The sequence below is a fragment of the Saccostrea cucullata genome, unplaced genomic scaffold (genome assembly GCF_032062105.1).
Source record: "Saccostrea cucullata isolate Sc308-1 unplaced genomic scaffold, CSIRO_AGI_Scuc_v1 ctg388, whole genome shotgun sequence".
Classification (NCBI taxonomy): Eukaryota; Metazoa; Mollusca; class Bivalvia; order Ostreida; family Ostreidae; genus Saccostrea; species Saccostrea cuccullata.
This window is the reverse complement of record NW_026928889.1, coordinates 129,685-151,530: the sequence shown is the minus strand read 5'-3', so window position 1 is coordinate 151,530 and position 21,846 is coordinate 129,685. Positions and strand designations below refer to the sequence as shown.

The 21,846-nt window shown below is 30.5% G+C and overlaps 2 protein-coding genes across 2 annotated transcripts; one reads left to right on the top strand and one right to left on the bottom strand.

The window, feature by feature from the left end:
• Positions 1-1,997, bottom strand: LOC134279056 (small conductance calcium-activated potassium channel protein-like). Its single transcript, XM_062761395.1, has one exon. The coding sequence runs from the start codon at positions 1,630-1,632 to the stop codon at positions 361-363; it is 1,272 nt and encodes a 423-aa protein (XP_062617379.1). The 5' UTR covers positions 1,633-1,997; the 3' UTR covers positions 1-360.
• Positions 1,998-5,922: 3,925 nt separating this feature from the next.
• LOC134279062 (uncharacterized) lies at positions 5,923-7,603 on the top strand. Its single transcript, XM_062761401.1, has 2 exons — positions 5,923-6,011; positions 6,568-7,603. The coding sequence occupies exon 2, from the start codon at positions 6,569-6,571 to the stop codon at positions 7,601-7,603; it is 1,035 nt and encodes a 344-aa protein (XP_062617385.1). The 5' UTR covers positions 5,923-6,011; position 6,568.
• Positions 7,604-21,846: the final 14,243 nt, after the last annotated feature.

The following is a 21,846-nucleotide window of genomic DNA, read 5'->3' as shown; positions in this document are numbered from 1 at the left end:
TAAAAAAAACTACAGTTTATTAAAAGAGTACACTGTATATAATGTTATATTTCATTTATATCTAGTGTAAAAAAAATTATATAAGTTTTAAATATGTAAACAAGTCATAAAAAATACAATAGATAAAAAAATCATTACTGAGTCAACGTTCCAGAAACTTTACCTCGCAGGGTTGCAGATCTAAAAATACAAAAAAAAGCACAATTACATGTATGAATGTAAACAAGTCCCGGTATGTGAAATCAAACTTTCATGGACCAATAGCAATCTGTTTGATTTTTTAAATGAACCACTGTCTTTCAGATTTCCCTCTGTTTTATTTACATGTAGATATATATCAATTTGTGTTGCATTTGACAATTACAAGCTCGTGTTCGAGTTTTCATCTGTAGTACGATTATCTCGCAGATGACATAGAATGTTAAGAATTTCATTCTGTCTTTTCTCTATATCCTGAACAGTACGCTGTATATCGATCAGGTCAATATCATGATGATCTCTGCATTTCTTTGCTGATCTTCTCATTGAAGTGACTGCCTTCCAAAACTTCACTTTCCATACATGGTACTTTGGTTTTTCTCTTTTACATTTTGTTGCCATGTAGAAGCATTTGATGACATTAGAAGCAGCAATTCTTCTCTCATGCTTCCGCTTAACTTCCTTAGAAAATTTCAAAAGATACTTCTCGTCACGGGTCATTTCAAACTGATGTACGAAAACAGAGAAAATGAACCCAGTGATACCAATTCCCAGAAAACCGGTTGAAGCCGACACACATCTTCCGCAGAAACTCACAGGGTAGAAATCACCATAACCAATTGTTAAGAATGTAATCATGACCAACCATAGAGAGTTCAGGAATGACGTCATTTCTGAACCCGGGAAAGTGTACGACTCACAAGTCTGCATTGCATAGGAGTTTGTTATTAACACAATCAAAAGGATGGAAATCACAAATTTAAATGGGTATCGAAAAAGGAGATATTTCAATATAAATGCAGAATTCAGTCTGACACTAGTTAGTCCGGCTAGATGTTTAGCAAGAGTTCTGTTGGAGAACAGTTTGGATGAAAGCAGCTCGGAAATTAATTGTCCAAACAAATAGAAGCGAAAGATCATGAACAAAGACAGATAACCATCGAGGTAAACGAAATCCCGAGTCAGTTCTGAACTCTCTTTTGACATTGTTTGCAAAGGCTTTGGGATTTTCATACTTCCAGGAAAAGGATGAACGATGCAAACTAAAATTTCAATAATCATCTCAACACACCATCGCCATTTTCTTGGTCTGTTAAAGTATCGTTCAATTTTTCTTTGATATTTGTGCTGCAAAATTATGAAGATCAGTAAAATTGCCGTAGAGATTGATATGACAGACTTTAAAGCATTCGATGCGAATGTGCCTTTCTCCACCGTTCTGGAAATAAATAATTCTCCTTCCACAACCATGAAAACAATTCCAATTGCTCCAAAGATACATTTCAAATAAATACACAGTCTTCGTTTTCGTATGGCATTTGTCTTAAATCCAAGAATCACAGAATTTGGTATTTTATTAGGCACTTTAGCTGGAATTGACTTACACCTCAATCTGTGCCTAATTTTGACATCCTTGTCAACATTTAACCCCATAATTCTCAAATATACTGTGACTGGGACGATTTAAAAACACGTCGATTTCTTTATATAAGCATCATAAGACTTCATCCATAATCTTTGTGAGAAAACAGATCTTTCACTGGAAAAAAACCTTGGTGACCTGATGTATTTACCTTACCTTTTGTGTTATACATACAATGTATATGGGGCGACACAAAGGTTTAGGAAGTTATAAAACTTGGAAATAGTGTACAGGAATTTGCCACTTTACCGGCGTTTCCGTAAACTGGATAGTTCATATATCTTTGCATAGAAATCATTACTAGTGCTTAAATCACTTCCGCATATGAAAATGTCAAAAGTGTATATGCAGCAAAACTGTCGTGCTTGTTACATTTCATTTATCTGTATGGGGCCTCACATATTTTGGAGAACTGTCACTGCCCTCGTTACCGTTTGACCTTACTTTTATTTCTCCGTGTAATAAAACGTATTGACAGTGACCCGTTCTGATAGATATCTTACACAGGTACATTTTGTTAATCAGACTTAAAAACAAAGGAAACTTTACATGTACTGTGCTGTGACAAATAGTAGAGGTTATGATTTATCTTGTATTTAATACATATATAATAAATAATGATAATATAACATAATGATATATTTAATTTTTATGATTAAGGATGTATCTTGTATAATAGTCATCAGCACTGGTTTGTTGTTTTCTTAAAAATGCGCTGCAGAATAACTGGCAACAAATTTAACAGTTAAATGTTGTAATTTTGTTCTTATAAATAATTTTATGTTTGCAGTCTCAATAAATCTGACTTTTTAGGTCAATTAATTGCGTCATAAAATACATATTAAAATATGTGTTATTCCAATAAACTAGAATTTACTGGTAATGCTTACATTTTATAGCATACATTTAGGCACAATCTCAATATCAAGAACTATCAATGTTTATAATTCTTATCAGCTAACATTATAAGTTTTTAAATCTATAAGAAGCAATGTAAAAAAATATCTAGCATGACTAATTATAATCAGAAAAAAAGGTATTTTGTAATTTCATGTCGTGTTTCGAAAAAGGGAAAATTCTCGTAAATCAAAGCTGCCACATAAAAATATTCTGTACCTTATCTTGTTTATATAGTTACATGTTATTGAATTTGTTGGTTGACTGGCCTTAAATTAATCTATTGAAACATCAGATTTTTTCACATATAAAATGAACATTGCTTGTATGAACATTGCTTGTATGAACATTGCGCTCAACTACAAGGTGTAAAATTTATCATTAGAAAACATACAGGCCAGTAACAAATATTGGTATGGAAGGGTGAGAGGCAAAAATATTTGCCAGACAAATGGCCAATCTCTTGTTCCTATAAGTGGTTTGTTGATTTTTGAAAATGTTAAAATTTTCACGAGTTTTAAAAGAACAGGCTGATTTGGAGATTTCATTTAAAAAATCATTTTAAAACAATATAGCAAAAGAGTGGAATGCTTTCTTAGACAGTGTACTTCAGTGATTACGTACACAATTTCTAAACTCTCCGTTTTAAGTTAACATATATAACAATATGAAAGACGTGATATTATGTTTATGGTTCTTTAAAATCTTACTTTAAATCTAATTCATATCAACCACACTCTATTCTGTTTTAAGTAAACATAATAAATTATAAATACAAAAGTCAATACTGATTGTAAAATGTAACATGCATGTCACTCTACCCGAGTGAAATGCAGATCGATTACTATTCTATTTGAATTTGTAAACAGATCACTATAACAAAGTAAAGTTATATTTATAACCCCTAAAAATTAATTTAACTTTTTTAAAACAAAAAGAAATAAAGTCATGACGTAATAGCCTTTGAAAAGAAGATTTTTAAGTAATATAATATACATGTATACCATGTAATCAAGTTCAGCAGTAAAACTTTTTCATTAGAAATTTTTTAATCCCATGAATTGACACAAACACTGTAATTTAAATTTAAAATGATGGTAATAAAAAGAAAAAAAAGTGACTGAACACTTTGTAATAAAAAGAATGCTGAATAGTTTATATATATATTAGTTTGGTTTTAATCAATACAAAAATACTTACATATTTCCGTTATGAATATAAATATGAATCAGATTGTTACAAACAGGTTTCCTTATTTTTAAAATTATTCTTAAATGAACTTTGGAGATCACGAATAATAATCAAGTTCATAAGTTCACTGAAAAAAATATAAATATATCTGTAGCAGAGTAAACACTGACTTCTATATACGTATTACACACCAGGAAAGGGATCTGGTGTCAGTTAGGAGTAAGCATCCCCTCTCAACCGGTCACACCCTTGTTTTCAGTGTGAAAATAATTGTCTGATGTTAGTGTATGAAAAATATCATTCAGCATTATATTTAATGGACGATTGTATTTTATGAAAGGTAATACTATTTTCCATGCATATGCAAATTAATGCGTGGCACAGTATTCCCCAAACTGTTGCCAAGTAGGAGTTAAAACTACTATGTGATGCGTTGACCGGTACTTCAGTTGAAAACGGATAAACATAGGACACAGGTCAAGTTTCACAGTAGGTAGGCCTAAAATGATTCCTTCAAAACTTATATCGTAAGTGCCGAATGCAAGCCTGAAATTGCAGGCCCCTTTTGCCAAGTGTAGGCGTCTCAATGTGATAGTTTTTATGTACATTTAGTCGTTTAATAGTTTTTCATAATGTTTTGCAAAATTTAATCTGATTTTTTTAAGCATACTTTTTTAGCGTATCGGATAGAGTTGATTTCTATGTTCGATTCAATTTCATTGATTCAAACTTAATATTATCAATTTGTTTTAATTTACCTTGTGTACATGTATAAATACCGTACAAAAAATGAGCAAAATTGAACAGTGCATCTTGTGATTTGTTACTTCATATTTATCTAATTGTTACTTTACTTTAAAAGATATGAAAATTAAATTTTATTTTAATTGAATATGGGATGCATTTCATTTGTGAAACAGAATTTAAAAAAAATATATGTTTATGCGTCATTCATCCTCGTAAAATATAACAGAAAGTCCCTGTTTCATTCGAGAAATAAATGTCCAATTTCAAACCTTTGAAATCCTCTATACTAGTGCATACATTTTTCAAACTAAAAAATGTTTTTGATGAGATCTTACAATATTCATGCATGATAACAGTTTTAAAAAGATGTGATCTATTTTGAAATATTTATTTCATTCGATGAAAAAATAACTGAGTATAGAAAGATGCACATTAGTTCACAAAAATGTTTTATTGTATCTTTACTCTTTTTAGAATCGAAAATTGAACAGTAACGTTTGAAGTTGTTACAGGACCTTAAAATAGGGAGTTTCAAATTAATTTTACAACAGACCTACAATAGTTGCATTTGGGGGTCTACTCCCTTGAAACTCCTATTCCATGCATTATTTTAATTAATTTTGATAATTAAAACTTAAGGTCTATTGCTCATGATAGTTGAAGACGAACGCTTTCAAATATGTTTCCAAGTAAGGTAAGAACGGTAACTTCGATTGATAGCTTGAGTATAATATTCAAGCACACCCACTTTCTACATGCTTGACCCACTACATCTACTTTCCACACATTTGAATTTTATAAATTATAATATAAAGTCATTTTATCAAAGCAATTTTCAAGAAATTGTATACTGAATTTTGATATGACACATAATGAAAATCGAAATCGATATTAGTTTCTAGTACACATATCGTAAAGGAATCGTTTAAAAGCGACAAGGTATCAAATTCTTTGTGTCAACATGGTGTAAATGAACACAAAATCACAATTAAATTAAGCACAAATAAAAACACAAACACTCTTTTAATACACAAATTGAGTGCCAGGTCTTTTAGCACCATGGAACCAATGTCGCTTAAACCTTAACTTGAATTGGTGACAATTTTCATTACCAATAATTATCAACACTCTCGGGGGATATTTTTCCCTACTCTATTTGCAATGAATTGATCGCCGCTTGCAGTATATAGAAATTCTATTCTTCTTTTTTAAAAATTCGTCAATTTCAATCAATACTTTCTTTTTTAAATGACCGTGTATTTGCGTATTTTGAATGCTTTTAATCACTTTAAACATAATTACACAAATGTTGACCCAGCATTGTTCCTTGAAGGCGAAATCCATCAAGATATTCCAAAACATTTAAATGCATCCTTTGTGATATTTTGAATCATTTTTAGAAAAAAGAAAACTGAACAAACGAGACGCAATTGTAATCATTACGAACTGTTGGTACAGAGGGGCTATGTAAAGGTTTGATTGTATCACAAAACCATTGTACAGAAACAATTACCGGAAACGTCTCTGAAGAAGATTCCGGTTCTCACACTTTCATGTAAGTAATGCTTTATATAATATCATTATTTACACACGTTTTCTTCAACCTTCACAAGAAAATTAAAAGACTTGTATGAACATCTGTCAAAATGCATATTATTTGTAATGAACTTATTATTATTATCCAGACTTCCCTTCAGATCTATTTGTATATATTTGTATTCATATAAATGTATCAGAAGTCCAAATTTAGGTATTTTATATATTAAATTGTGTGATTTTGTTGTGGTTTTTACTTGAATGGTATACACAATTTTATTGCGATTCAGTTAAGTTTATTACTACTGACGACATTCAAAATCTGAAGAAAAAAAATCCTTTAAAAATGTTTAAACAATTCTATATTCTGCGTTAAAAAAGATTGATAAAAATTACTTGTAGTTGTTTAATCTTAAAATTGCCCTAAATATATGCTATTCAGGACCAACCGAATATTTACCCAGTATACCATTGCCGTCAGCATACATTAAATTTGATCATATATGCGTGAATCAAACGTATTTTATTATATTTTAAGAAGAAAATTGTGTCATGTATGTCCATCTTTTTCACAGAATGAAGAAAGCAGGTCCTTTGGTATTACAGTCCAATGGAATGAGCAGTATTGCTGCGTCATTTACATCAACACAAAATGGATTAGAAAAGTGGAAACTTGAACGTGAACTTCAACAAATTGAGTGCGAGGAATCATTCACTCGAACAAATAAAGGCAAGGAAATTCATGAGCTTAAAGATCTGGCTTTAAAGTACATAGCAACTGGTTGCGTTTTTAAACAACATAGATTTGAGAAATATGACCCTTTTCGGAAAGAAGAAAAAGAACGCAAGGTCAGAAGACAACTTCAGACCCAAAAATATAAACACAAAAGTGTATCAGGAAAGCAACCGAATGAAAAAAGACTTATCTTAGCTCCAAAATTGCATAGAAGCAAAACGATGATAGAGGAAATTGGATATAAAGAAAAGTCACATTCTCGCGGAAGGATACATGCAAGTTTACCAGATATTTCAAAACCATTGGAAATGATTGAATTACACAACGATGTTAGAGAAAGTGATTGCAACGTTAATATTTTTGATCAACTGCGAAGTAAAAGTGTCTCTGATTGTGATTGTGATAGTGAATTTACACAGAAAAATATGTCTGCGTGCTTATTACCGACCATTAAGCGTGTTGCATTATGGGAACAATCAAACAAAGATAATAAGGAGGAAGAAAAAAAGGAAAGGATTCGACACAAGAAATATCAACCAAACTTAAAAGAAGAGTTCAAAATGATGTTTCCAGGAAACTGCAAAACAACATATTCAATGAGAAAATTTATAGATAAGGAAACTAAGAATGTAATTCGTGATATAGACACGATTCCTAGGAAACGAAACACCAGGGAGCACGAACACTTAATCAAAAAGTCTCAGCTGCCGGAATTCATTAATAGAAACAAAACAACGTCTGCCATTTTAAGAGACTTCCGGTCCATTAAAAAGTCTTTGAATAATGACGATAAAATTGACAAGAAACTAGAAAAAGAAGATAGATACAGTCGTGTGCTACGCTTTCTCGAGCATGCGGACTCGTTTGAGGACTGAAGGTGTTTGTTCTTATATATTTCATAACTAATTCTCCAAATTCATGACCGTGATCGTCGTTTATTGAACAGATGGATTTTTTGATGAGAAGGGGCATAAAAATGAATATTGTTTCTAATGTCATTAAACGAACAACGAAGTTAAAACACATTCAGTGAAAGTTTACTTTGTATTCAATGATGTGGGATTTTTGTCATTGAATTAATTATAGTGTTGTTTCATTTCAATTCATTTTATTGGGGTAAAAAATAGTACACTCATCATAGTGTCATTATCACACATATATAAATAAAACACAACAGTTTGTCTATTCATAGGAAAAAAAACAAACATTATCTCAGCTCTGTGGTACTTGATAAAGATCCATTTCTAGTATTTATTATCAAATAAGTAATAGAACTTCAAGATGTTCTCTTAAAGGTACTTGGACACAGATTTGAAGTTAATATTTTCTCTATAATATTACGAACTTATATATTTTGATAGCATTTCACACAAAAATTAATTAAAAATCTTATTTCATTTAAAAGTTATTAAAACTTTAAATTTTTTGGCGGGTTTGATTGACACATCCTTGCACTTTCACAAATTTTAACTTTATTCTTAATCCTTAGGAAAAGTGGTAATCCTGATGTGTATTAATGAAAAATATTAATACTATAATCCAAGAGTAGACAAGTTATATTGTCAGTCCGTGCAGATGTGGTGAACAGACTATATATTACCAAACAATAACATGTTTACAAAAACCTGTGTACATAACACGAGAGCGATCGATTCTCAAAACTCTGTACACAACGGAATGACGATACTTGTGAAGTAGTTCTGCTTTCTAACATTTCTACTCTGAATAAAATTATTCTTCTTGATTTAAGTTTTAATATTTCACATTAATACACATCAGGATTGCCACTTTTCCTAAGAATTAAAAATAAAGTTAAAATTTGTGAAAGTGCAAGGATGTGTCAATCAAACCCGCCAAAAAATTTTAAGTTTTAATAACTTTTAAATGAAATAAGATTTTTAATTAATTTTTGTGCGAAATGCTATTAAAATATATAATTCGTAATATTATACAGAAAAAATGAGAAAATATTAACTTCAAATCTGTGTCCAAGTACCTTTAAAGAAGTATTACTTAAGGATATTCCATGAAACTTATTTAAAAAGCTTATTTCTAACGGTACCCTTAAATTACAAATATATATCAACAAATTACCAAATGAAAATTAATTTACATAATGGAAATTAGGCAGAGTATTTTAACGAATATAATATAATAATGCCTCGAAAAATGACTTATTTTGGGTCAAGTGCAAAATAAGACGAAAATAGTCCCATCCACATAATCTGCAGTAAATCGTTCTTGTTATTATTTTTACATCATAAATATTCATGTATAATTATATCAATTATATTCTAAAATAAATATATGTACAAAACGTTAAATGCAAATTACTTTTTAATGAATATTAACAAACACTTTTATTAAAATGATTTAGTATAATAAAAACCAAGGATACATGTAAAATAACAAAACAATTTTTTTCACTTCTGAACAACAATTTTACAGGTCAGCAGGCTGACAAGTCGACAGGTTGACAGGTCGACAGGCTGACAAGTCAAAAGGTTGACAGGTCGACAGGTCCACAGGTCGACAGGTAGACAGGTTGACAGGTCAACAGTTTTAATTAAGAACAAAAAATTGACAGGTTTGACAGGTCGACAGGTAGACAGGTAGAATTTTAAGTTTAATTTTTATTATCATTTCATATGGGCAATGTCTGACAGCAGTTTGATGTAAACATCTCCATTTGACAATCCAAACCTATGACGATAAGTAAATTCATCTAAAATACCTCAATTTTGTCATGAAAACAAATTATCTCAATTATGTATATTATGCTGACTCATTTTACTGTAAATGAGCTAAATAAACAAATTGTCAACACGTCTTATTGTCAACTCAAAATACATGTGAATAATGTTGTCAACCTGTCAACCAGATATAAAAGCACATTTATTAACAAATTTTTACTTTCAAACTTCACAGTACTATTGATGTCAACCTGTCGACCTGTCAACCTGTCTACCTGTCTACCTGTCGACCTGTCTACCTGTCTACCTGTCAACCTGTCTCCCTGTCTCCCTGTCTCCCTGTCAACCTGTCGACCTATCGACCTGTCTACCTGTCGACCTATACTAAGTGCACATTACATTCATTGATAATTTAAATAAAATCATAAGCAAGATACATATCTTGTTTCCTACATTTATAATCCATTTTATATAATAATTGGTTGACAAAATAGAATGCAATTGGTTTATATAACTAATTTACCAATGGCCCCAAATATTCCTTAATATTTACATTTGATTCATATGCAAAATTTGCTAATTTTGCACATTTATGTGAATATGCAAAAAACGTATATTCTTACGAGAAAAGAAATTGGAACTATTTTTGTCTTATATTGTACTTGAGCCCTTATTTTCTATGTTACTTATTTATACCTTAAAAGTATCATAGTGATGTTTATGATAAATATAAATGGACAGACAAGACATCATATAGTATCCTTTGCATTTGTAATCAAAAATGATATTATAGATTTCTTAAACATTTGTTAGGAACCTTTCACAACTCGAACAAAGAGTTTTGCTGCTATCAAATCACTTGATACGCCCAAAGCCCAAACTTGATGGTTGGATGACATTGCCTTTGTGTGCATAATTATTAAGCAAATATTGAGCAAATCATTACGAATGATAGGTTACAATCATTGACACAGGGCAAGGTCACCAAATAATAAATGTTGGACCTGATGTGCTACACAGTCCAAAAAAAAAACCCTACAAAATTGCATAAATTAGTAAAGGAAGGAAGATGCTTGTCTCTTCCACTGTCTTTCTGAATTATTCAATTTTAGCCAAAATTAAAACATGAAAAAATAAAATTTTTTAAAAATGAATTTTAAAAATTAAAAAGTAAAACAGAAGTCTTAGAAATGTTAAAGTAATTGATTATTTAGGATTTACCTTTCACATTGGTTATTTCAAGCAGAATTATATCTCATTGAAAAGCGCAATAAAAATTTACTTACCATTTTGTCTTTGATTCCAACTGAACAAATATGGAATGATGGAGGACACAGAAAGAAGTCAATTAGATTTTTTTTAAAAGGTCATTATGTGTAATCCATGTAATCCAACCTTAAACTGATTTTTTCTGCTTTTCGTTTTCTATGGAATTATTTTCTTTTCTAGAGCAAATTATCAATTTATCAATTTAAATCTTTGAAAATAAATTTTCTTTAATGACCACAAAACTCATAAGCTCCTGAAGATACATGACTATCTTCATAACAAGATTTTTGAATCTACAGATCCTTATTGTGTTTGAAAACTACTCACTGTAGACCGTTCCTAATCTGTTGCAAACAGGTAGATATTAACCTCAGGTAATAATCATCACATCTTGGACGGTACAAAATGGAAACAGACAAGATCAAACTTTCGTTGAATAGTTTCTATTTTAGATTAAATAACAAGAAAAACATGAATATTTGTAATTTAATAGACAGAGAAACAATTTATGGAGTTAATTTCTCGTGTCCAACATGTTCTACAATGTGTAAGTATGTTTCTAAACTTTTCCCTCCCCAATTCATATGGTCCCCGCTTGCTGGACATCAACTCTCACGGTATTCGTAAAAACATTACCATCATTTACTTTTTAGGTAAGTTTGTACATGTTTCCTGCGATGTTGTCATTTTGAAGTACATATATTTTAAATAAAACTTTATTAAAAAGATAAGAATGTGTAATACACATGTATCTTTTAGAAATCCAAAAGAAAATATATTTTTTTAGGGAAAAAAATCTTTGATTCTATAATTATCAAGTCAATTTTTTGATTGATTGATTGATTGATTGTATGTTGTTTAACGTCCCTCGCGAGAATTTTTCACCCATGAGGAGACGCTCCATTTTTTGAAAAGAAAACCGAACATGGTATTTCTATTCTGCACTTGTTAGAACACATTCGAAGAAGACACTAATAACTAGAAAGTCTGCTATTGCAAGCAATAGCGTATATCGCCCCGAACTGGACAAGACTTTCATTAATTTTTCATCACTAAAAACAATACTCATTAGCTAAGCTTGGACAACCATCAACTCGTATCAGTCATTGCAGTACTTTGATTTAAAAATCAAAGTTAAAGAATTTTCACTTTCTTCTGGTTACCAAGGCAACAATCGATTATTTGAAAATTTAAAATGCGAATCGCACAACTACAATTACTAATCATTAATATAAGAAAGTTTCATGATGAATGTTCAAAGGACAAGAGAGAACACTTCCGGACAAAATTCGTTATTTTTCACACATTTCCTTGGCAACGGTAGCCATATTGAAACTGAATGACCACACAACAAAACTACAATCAGTGATCGTCTTTTGAGGAAAGTTTCATGAAGATTGTCCAAACCACCTCCGAGAAACAGCCTGGAGTTCAAAAACATGCGTACAATCGCAATATATCGCCCCCGACTTCGTTCGGGGTGACATAATAATAAGGATTACAATACTTTTGATCATAAAAAAATATTTTCCTTTCGTCGCGATTTCACCTGAAACAGCAGATTAAAAGGTGTCATTTTTTTCATTATTTGATGAGACCCAAATATTATAGTAGTATTCAAATTAGATTTCTTAATAATTAAATCTGCGTCATCTTTCATGATTTCCTCCAGCTTCTATAGCCAGGGGACAATGACCGACTCGTCAAGACAATATTTCAATGTAATTATAAAGACAAAGTATGGATTCACTCAACAAACATGTCTGGACAGACCATTAATAGAAACCTCTTCTGCCATTTCATTTTCATTTAGAGCATGTTGCTTTTAAACTATTCAGAGATGATATGTCCTCTTCAGAAAAAGAAAAAAAGAAAACGAATTCTGTTGAAAATCCTCCATGTTTAGAATCATCGATGGATCAAGAAAACTTAGGTGTAAATAAATTAATATTAATATTAAGGTTAAAAGTTATAGAAAAATAAAAGCTCCAGTATGATAATAGTGCATGAAAAAGATCGAACATTAAATTTCTGCAATGTAAAATTAATACAAGAAACAGGCAAGAAAAGAAGCAATTTCCATAGAACCATTTGGAAAAAAATGAAACATGAAGAAAGTAAATAACTAACATTTTCTAAAGTCCATTTAAAAAGTACAAATTTACAACCAACAGAGACCTCTTAAAACAGATATGGCAAGGATGTATACGAAACGTTGTAATTACTGGGAAATTTGGATTTTCTCATCTTTACAAAACTGGTTTATTTCTCATCTCTATATTTTGTGTATGATAACATTACATAAAATTATCATTGTTTATAATATTTTGGAAAATTTCAAAGAAATTAATAAACATTGTTAAGGTAACAACACACGACAAAAAGTTTACAGACTTTTTATTCAATAAAGGAGGATTAGAAATTAGAGGATTATGTCATTAAAGAAATAAGCAATATTATGGTTAACTTGGCTTTCAAAATACGTATTGCATTATTATATATGGTCTTTATTTTACGGTTGGAATTCAGAGGCGATCGCTCCGTGATTTAAAACCCCGATCTTAGTTGATATAAGTTAATATTAATGAATATCATACCATCTTTGCAAAGAATTCCCAACGCTAAATGCTTCACAATTTTGATTATTTCAATATAAGTATTTAGATGCGGCACTTCGTTTAAATTTTCTGACCATGAATGTGAATTGAATCCTTTACTGAATGTCACGACCGTGTAAACCATTCTGAGGGAAGTACGCAATCCCCGGTCTTGCAATTACATGCAACTATGCAATTCCAATAACATTTAACAATCTCTATTTTATTCTGTTTATTGTATTCACCCATTTCGTTTGTAATTGTACAATGTATACTTGATTACTTAATGAGAAATAAGATTTCTACAAAATTATTGAAATCGTTTTCTAAGGAGTTCAGGTTAAAGATATTGGTTGAGAAATAATCATGAGGATAAAAAAAAAACAGTGATCAGCTTCTGAATATTTTTATAGGCATAAAAAGTCAAGGGAATGGAATTTTCCAATTCAATGCATTTTTTTGTGTAATAGTGAAAATTGATCAAAGTCAAAAATTTCCTATAAGCTGATACCGAACTGATTCCAACCTATGCAAGAACTAATTAATCCCTCTTTTTACGTTTAACGATTTTGCCTTTAGCTCTCATGTTTTTCAAAAATTATATTAACTTCGGAATGAACAACATTTTAACATGGAATTGGGCACAAAAGTTGTCAAGGTTTCTATATTAAATTTGATACTTGTGTTTCATTTAGTGTTATCTCTCTTTTCAAACAGAGGGTACTTAAACCTTAAAATCAATGCAATATGTTCCCTGTGACCAGTTTTTTCTAATTAAGATGAAAAATAAGATTATATTTTTTTCAAAGACGAATAAATTAACAGAAAATATTAGATCTAAAGAGTTATATTCCGAAATGGAAATTTCGATGGGATTAAATGACCGTGTTATATACATAATGCTGATTTCATTACAAAAACGGTTTAAAGAACTATATACATGTATGGTTTGGACCATTTTAGCCCCCATTCAGGAAATCTGTACAATAATGTGAATCAACAGTTTTATACAAACACGTGTATTTCAATCTTTCAGGGATAGAGAAACATACGTTAAAAAGTTCATGTTCGTGTTCAAAATTGTTTTAAAATCAAGAATTTGATATGCGTTGAAGGTATAGGACAATGTTTTTATATAATTTAATAGTTTGATGCTACTTAGCGCGTATACATGCGATAATGTGCACTATATTTAATGCATTATGGTTTTGTTTCATTATTAGCGTCGTTTTAGTGACCAAAGTATCATGTGTAGATCGAATCTGAAGCTCCACAAAGTGTAGAATGGATGATGTGGGTTGATGGATGAAAAACAGTATTCAAGCTCAAAATTACGTTAAATATGAGCAGAGAAAGAATGGACATCTAAAATATCAGACATTGGAACAGGTGCCATGGAGGATTGACCATCCCCTGCCGACCGGACACACCCGCGGTATTCTCCTTGCAATGTTCGGAAAATAACGGGAAAATCCTTCAGTGTGTAAATAATGTCCTAACAATTAGTACGAAAAACGTTAGTTTTAATTTTACTTCATGATAGTTTGTATTTGCTGAAAATTTCATTGTATCGACAATTAAATTTACAAAATTACGCTTTTTAACAATATTCTTGTTTCCACAACTTGTTTGTCAATATCTTATCTCCTTTTGGAAAACGTACATACGTAGAGATGATTTTGCTTATCGAATTAACTGAGAGATAAAAACATTGTATGCAGGTGATAAGGGTAAATTGCTGCTGAATTAAGGGAAGTTGGGGATTCAACGTCTTTTTCTACTTTTGTTTGTTTTGAACATATTTTATTGACAGCATATCAAAGGGATTGAATACAAGTTCCAAAAACTTAGATAGTCCTCTCCCATGCATAAAATCTCAATAGCCATACAATATTTACAAAGATTTACACTTTTACAATAATATACATGAACATAGAAGAAAAAAAACAATAGCTTAAACAAATTTGCTTCATATGAAAAATAGGCCTGCTAATAACGGGACTATGTTACAAAATACAAATCAAAAGTATATATCTATATGTGTCAGTATTTTCTTTTCACGTAAAACGTTTTAAACAAATTTGCTTCACATGAAAAATAGGCCTGCTATGTTTTTAAAAAGTTACAATATGTTTTTAAAAAGTTACAAGTCTCCATAACACTTACATAATTATGATTATACTACTTTCCTCTGTGCTAATTATAAAAATGTATCACATGAAAAGTACACATCATAGAATATTGACTTTTAAAGTCCAAACACTATTGCATTGGGCGCTGACGCGTAAAAGATCCCTAGGTGCTCAAAGAATGGAAGTAATCATCAATCATCTGCAACTCATGTGATTGAACTTTCATATCCCTCATGATAATTTAGTACAAGTAGCTGAACTAAAAGATCCATAGTTTGAGCAACTAAGTTAGTTGACATGAGTTTTATTCGCAGGCCTTTGGATCGCTTAAATACGATTTTTTTAAATGGAGAGGACAGTGTATTTTTTAAATAATACCTCAATTTTGTTAATTTGTAAGTCGAATAAGAGCAATTTAAAAACCCGTGGGTTTTTTTTATTACAAACAAGATCTGACAACGTGGGTCTATAAACACGTATTCCAGTATTTACCTCTGCATTGTCCATTTTTATAGAATTTAACCTCTTTTTATCACAGTTATGGTACTAGAATTATAAGATTTTATTTGGCCCCTAAGATAAGTCTATATCAAATAAGTCATCAATAATGTTTTCTACAATTATAGAAAGTTAAGTTTCAATCAATAAATTGTAAACGTAGGAGCATATGGCTGAAATATTGTCGACTCGGTGCTGAACAGTGATCGATCAATCAATCATATATCAACTTTAAAGAAGTCTGATTTCCAGAATTAGCTGCCAGATTTAAAAACAATTTTTAGCCTCAGTTTATGTGTGAATATTTGGTTAGTACACCTTACCTTTGTAATTGATTTGACAATATTTTTCTTTAAAAAAAAAATCTACATTTGTGTACTGTGCAAAGATTTTAATTTGAGGGGGGTCAATATTCGTAACATAAGCAACAATTATTGTTTCGTGGTAATGTAATTTGTATATACAGAAGATTCAATGAATAAATATGTTGAAAAAATGATTGCTTGTAGGGACATAATTCGTAGATATTTATGACGCATGAAATCCATCATCACTGTTTTCCAACAAACAATATTTGCTTTGGGCAAAATTCTGATTTTTATATAAAAAGATGTATTTCTTGAGATAGTGATTAATCTTATGAATAAATCATATTATACATCAAAAATCAAAAGTTGACGAAAAAAGGAATTAATGACCATTGACCCTTCAAAAAACAAGGAAATTATACAAATCTCTGATTATGGCAACACATGGAAACCTTGAAATATTCCAGAGATCAGAAGCCTAGGAGGAGTAAGCTAGTATCCCCCATGACGGCCACGACAGTTGTGAACCCTATGTTTGGTCAAAGTATCAAGTGAAAAAAAATCAGGTCAAATTTTGTACAGATAAACAAATGTCTAACACAATTGCAGCCAAGTTGTAAAAATCTTGTAAGATTGTCTAATCTGTAAGTAGTATGTCTTAGTTTGAAAATTTATCAAGAACAGAGTATGGTCATATCTTGCGTAAAAGTTGAAAGACAAATACAAGATATGCAGGTGATAGTGAAGTTGAATATTACTCTTAGATTGGAAAATTGACGATGTAAAAGCTGAAGTTATCTCGTTTTTCAAACAATTTACAATTTTGTTGTTACTCCGATCTTTGTCTTTAAAAAAAATGTTTATTGTGTGAATTTCATCATCAATTCTTAAGCATATGATTAAGACGGATTCTCATTAGTGTACATGTAGAAATAAACTCGAGCGCTTCTAAGATGCTATTGTTAAATGAGAATTACCAACTGAGGCTATATTAAATCATTGGTTTAACAACTTGAGCTATGACTTGTTTTTCATTTAGATATCTTCACTCTTTAACACTTTTCTTTTCTCAACACATAAGAATAGATTTCTTATTTGTCGGAAAAAATGTTTTATATTTCTTTTTGAAGTTTGAAAACTTAACACATTTTGACAGTTTTAGTGTCTCTACAATTACACATGTCTGGATCTATCGAATGAAATACTCCCAGACAAAATTTAAATGAGAAATGAAATTCTTTAAACCTTGCCTAGTTAATTTGATTTTTTCAAAACTGAAAATTAATCTTTCTTGTCTTTTAATGTCGAGAAGAAACTGCCTACTCAATTATCACTTTACAATGTACGATAATTGAATTAAAAGCGTAAATGCTTTCGTAGGCAATGAATATTAAGGAGTAAACCTTGCCTTTATAGACGAATTTATTACAAGATAGAAAATCAATTAAGAAAAGGTTGCAGCAAATATATATATATACTGTTTCAAAGGGAAGTGAAAGGAGTTTGTTGTAAATAAAAACAAACAAACAAACAAGTCTTTCAACCATTTCGTTTAGACTAATTTTCAAAAGTTTTATTTATGTGATGTAATTGACTCACAAAAGTGAGGAATAAACTGTTTCCTCATTTGCCTTAAGTATTAAGAATAAAATTAAAATTTGTGAAAGTGCAAGGATGTGTCAATCAAATCCATCCAAAAATTTAACGTTTCAATAACTTTTATCTGAAATAAGATTTTAATTTATTTTCGTGTGAAATGCAATTACAGTATATAAGTCGTGATATTATACAAAAATATTGACCTCAAATCTGTGTCTATGCACCTTAAAAGCATTGCAAATATATTAAATCTTACATATATTGAACATATCAAAACAATTTTATACAATCGCTAATCAAAAATGACCTCTTTTTATCAATCTATATTATACGTATAGAAATAACATTTAAAGATGTGCTGAATTGACAGATCTGCATTCTTATCCCTCCTAGTTTGAAGGTTGTACATAATTCAGTATTTCTCTTGTAAAATGTTGGTTAAAGATTAAAAGAAACTGCTCATTGTTGGAATAAGTCCGTCAAATAGAATTAATTTAATCTTGAAAAATCTGAGGAAAGACATTTGTATGTAAAAAACATAAATTCATTACTTGAAGTCCCTCAGTTATCCATATGCATGGTCATGTTTAACTAAATCGGATCAATATCCAGGATAATTACGATTAATATACATTGTATATATTAAATTTTATCCATACTCTTTTCGCATATCTAATAATGTCTTTTCTATATGTTATCTCAACATCCGTAAAGCTCGGCATTTTGGATTTTCTTGATATTTACGAAACTGTTTGTGTGAGGGTGTGTGTGTTTCGACGGATTTTTTCCCGTTACTTTCGAATTATGACAAGGAGCACACACACATGAACGGGAGGTCGTGAGTTCGAATCTCGGCAGCGACTGGCCTAAAATGAGTAGCAGTTTGTATGAATTAAAAGTATCTACAATGAGAAATTGAAAGAAACTGAAAGAAATTGATAGACACTGCGATTTCATTAACAAATTTCAACACGTTTCTGTTTACAATATGGAATTTATTCCTGATGCACACGTAAATCTTGATTATAAGATTTTTGCTGAGGTATACTCAGGTAGATAGATTACTAAAATTTAGAGCATACAAATACGTTCATGCTTTTGCTAGGAATAAGGGAAACATCCCAATAGTGTATTCATGTTTTGCTTCCACCTCCCTCGCCAAGGTGCTATATGCATCTTGATTTCATTAAAAAAAAAAAGACCCTTCTTTAAAAAATGATTTAAGTCCTGACTTTTATTAAAACAATAAGTATTGTTGCAATGCATTTTACTTTCTAAAGCATATTGTTAAATTTATTTTGTAATACTGTAAGCATTAAAGGTGATTGGAGACAGATTTGAAGATGATATATTCTCAAATTTTTGAAGAATATCACTACTTCTATATTTCTATCACACTTCACATAAAAATATAATAAAAATATTTTATCTGGAAAGTATTGGAACTACAAATTGTGGTATGCGTTTGATTGACACATCTTTGCACTTTCATATAGTAAACTTTATTTTTAATATTTAAGAAAAATAGAAAATTTGTTGTGCATTACTGAAAAATTTTAAACGATTATATTCTGAAAATAATGAGTAGAAATGTGAGAAAGCAAAACAAAACCAATTTACAAGTATTGTCAGTCCAGAATCACTGACAATTGTCAGAATATGATATTTCACGACACACCCTTCGGTTGCACCAAAATTACGTAGAACGTGACTTTTATAAAATAAGAGGCAAATGTTAACCATTGTGACATACTGACAGTCAAGTCTATTCAGTTCTTTAGGACTGTTTCAGAGCATTCACTTTGCGTGATCACTGAACGGTCACTTTGTGGTTGTAAGGACTCACAGCAAGTCATATTGACCTCATACACAGAAATCATCGCAAGCTCGGTCGCAATCACTCTCTGTATCTCCTGTCAATATCACTAGAGTCCCTATTACCATATATCGACCTTCACTAAAGTCCATAATTGTATTTAATTCTTTATTTAAATTCATATAATAATATTTAGACAACAGTATTATACATGAACAAACACATGTGTTTTGATCCTTTACAAAAAATCTTTCAGGGATGGAATACAAACGTCAAAAAGTTAATGTTCGTGTTAAAATTCATGAAAAAAATGAAAGGTTTTGATTTTGTCACTGCAGGTCTGAAATCATGCTTTTATATAATTTAATCATGTGGTACTTTTGCGCCTAAACATATTGTTCCCGATATTTAATCCATTATGGAGTCGTTTCATTTGAGTAGAATCGTATAGTTTCAGTAACCAAAGTATCATGTGTAGATCGAGTTTGAAGCTTCATAAAGTGCAGCATGGAAGACGTGGGTTAAGGATGTTTCCAAATACGAATTATAACGCAATGCGACGAACAATCACATAATTAGGATAATGCTACATTCCTATGTGAAGTTACATGTGAGAATGTTACGTGAAAAGAAATCATCATTGAAAATTTATTTTAAAAATTTGGTTCATCTAAAATGATAACACATGTACTTACATATGCTTTATAAGACTGATCATGTCATGTAGCTCACATGGTACGATGGTATGAGCAATTGCATTAGATTTTGGAAGTAAGGAGTTGGTACTAAGGCCTTTTTCAAAGTCATTTGTAAATTCTTATATATGCTTTATAAGACTGATCATGTCATGTAGCTCACATGTGTTAAATTTCAATTTCAAATAACTAGGTCAATAGTATTTTTCACACTATGACCATTTTTTCTTCACTCACAAAATATTAAAAGAGCAATTGCATTAGATTTTGGAAGTAAGGAAAAATCTGTTGGAACTTTAAATTATTTATAGTCCAACTTTTGTTACCCTTTCTCATGTAATATATGGGGTCAATGATCAAATTATTCTTTGTTGACAGTTTTTTGAGACCTTCATGTATAAAACACATATAAAACTTGGTCCTTTACTTGTGATTAATATTGCTAAAAATTTTGACAAAAATCTTTCCTCTGCATAGCCACGCTGATATTTTCTTCAGAAAAAGATTCATCATTGCTTTTTTGAAATATATTATACTTTATAAAATTTCCTCTCTGAAACGGCGAATTCGAATACCAAAATTTGCAACCTCCAACGTCGTCATGATGTTTAATATATTGAGAAAAAAACGTAGTTATTTTAAAATCTCTGAACTTCGGTACATAAAATATATGGCGTAGTTTTGCTCCTACATATTTTTTCTTTCGATGAAAAGTAAGAATCAATGAGTAAAATTCCTTGTTAAATTAGTGGTCGTGGGGATATAAGTTCATGGATATTGATGTCACACGAAATACACGAACACCGAGCCGTCCATTATTATTTGTTTTGGGCAAACGAATTTTTAAATAAGGTTTATATTTAGTAAATACGGAAGCCCGTTGAGGCCAGTTCAGACCAAGAAATATTTTTATTGCGTTTAATCGCAATAATTATTGCGTTTAAACGCAAAACATTGCGATTAATCGCAATAATCATTGCGTTTAAACGCAATAACTTTGCGATTAAACGCAATTATATTTTTGCGTTTAATCGCAATAATTTTTGCGTTTAAACGCAATACTTTTTCAATTAAACGCAATAAGTTTTGCGTTTAATCGCAATAATATTTCTTTTAATCGAAATGATTTTTTTGCGCTTAATTGCAATAATTTTTTGCGTTTAATCGCAATAATTTGTTGTATTTAAATGCAAAGATTATAATAAATACTATCTTCCGATTTAAAGAAGCCGTTTGGTTCTGTGTCTTTTTGAAAATGTTGCAGTTTGTAAGATTTGACGTTTAACAATGGCATCCTAACAACAAGAGTTTCTCAAAGCTATTAGATCCCAACACTTTTAACGCAGCCATCTATCAATTCCTTCGGTATCAGAGTTAATTAAGAATGTTTCAGTGGTATCAATAGACATATTAATTTGGTAGATCACATCGGTCAATCTGTTTTCATTTGATTTATTTTTGATTTCATATGATTCAATCCCCTAAATTCTCGTGTTCTCGTGTTTAATGTA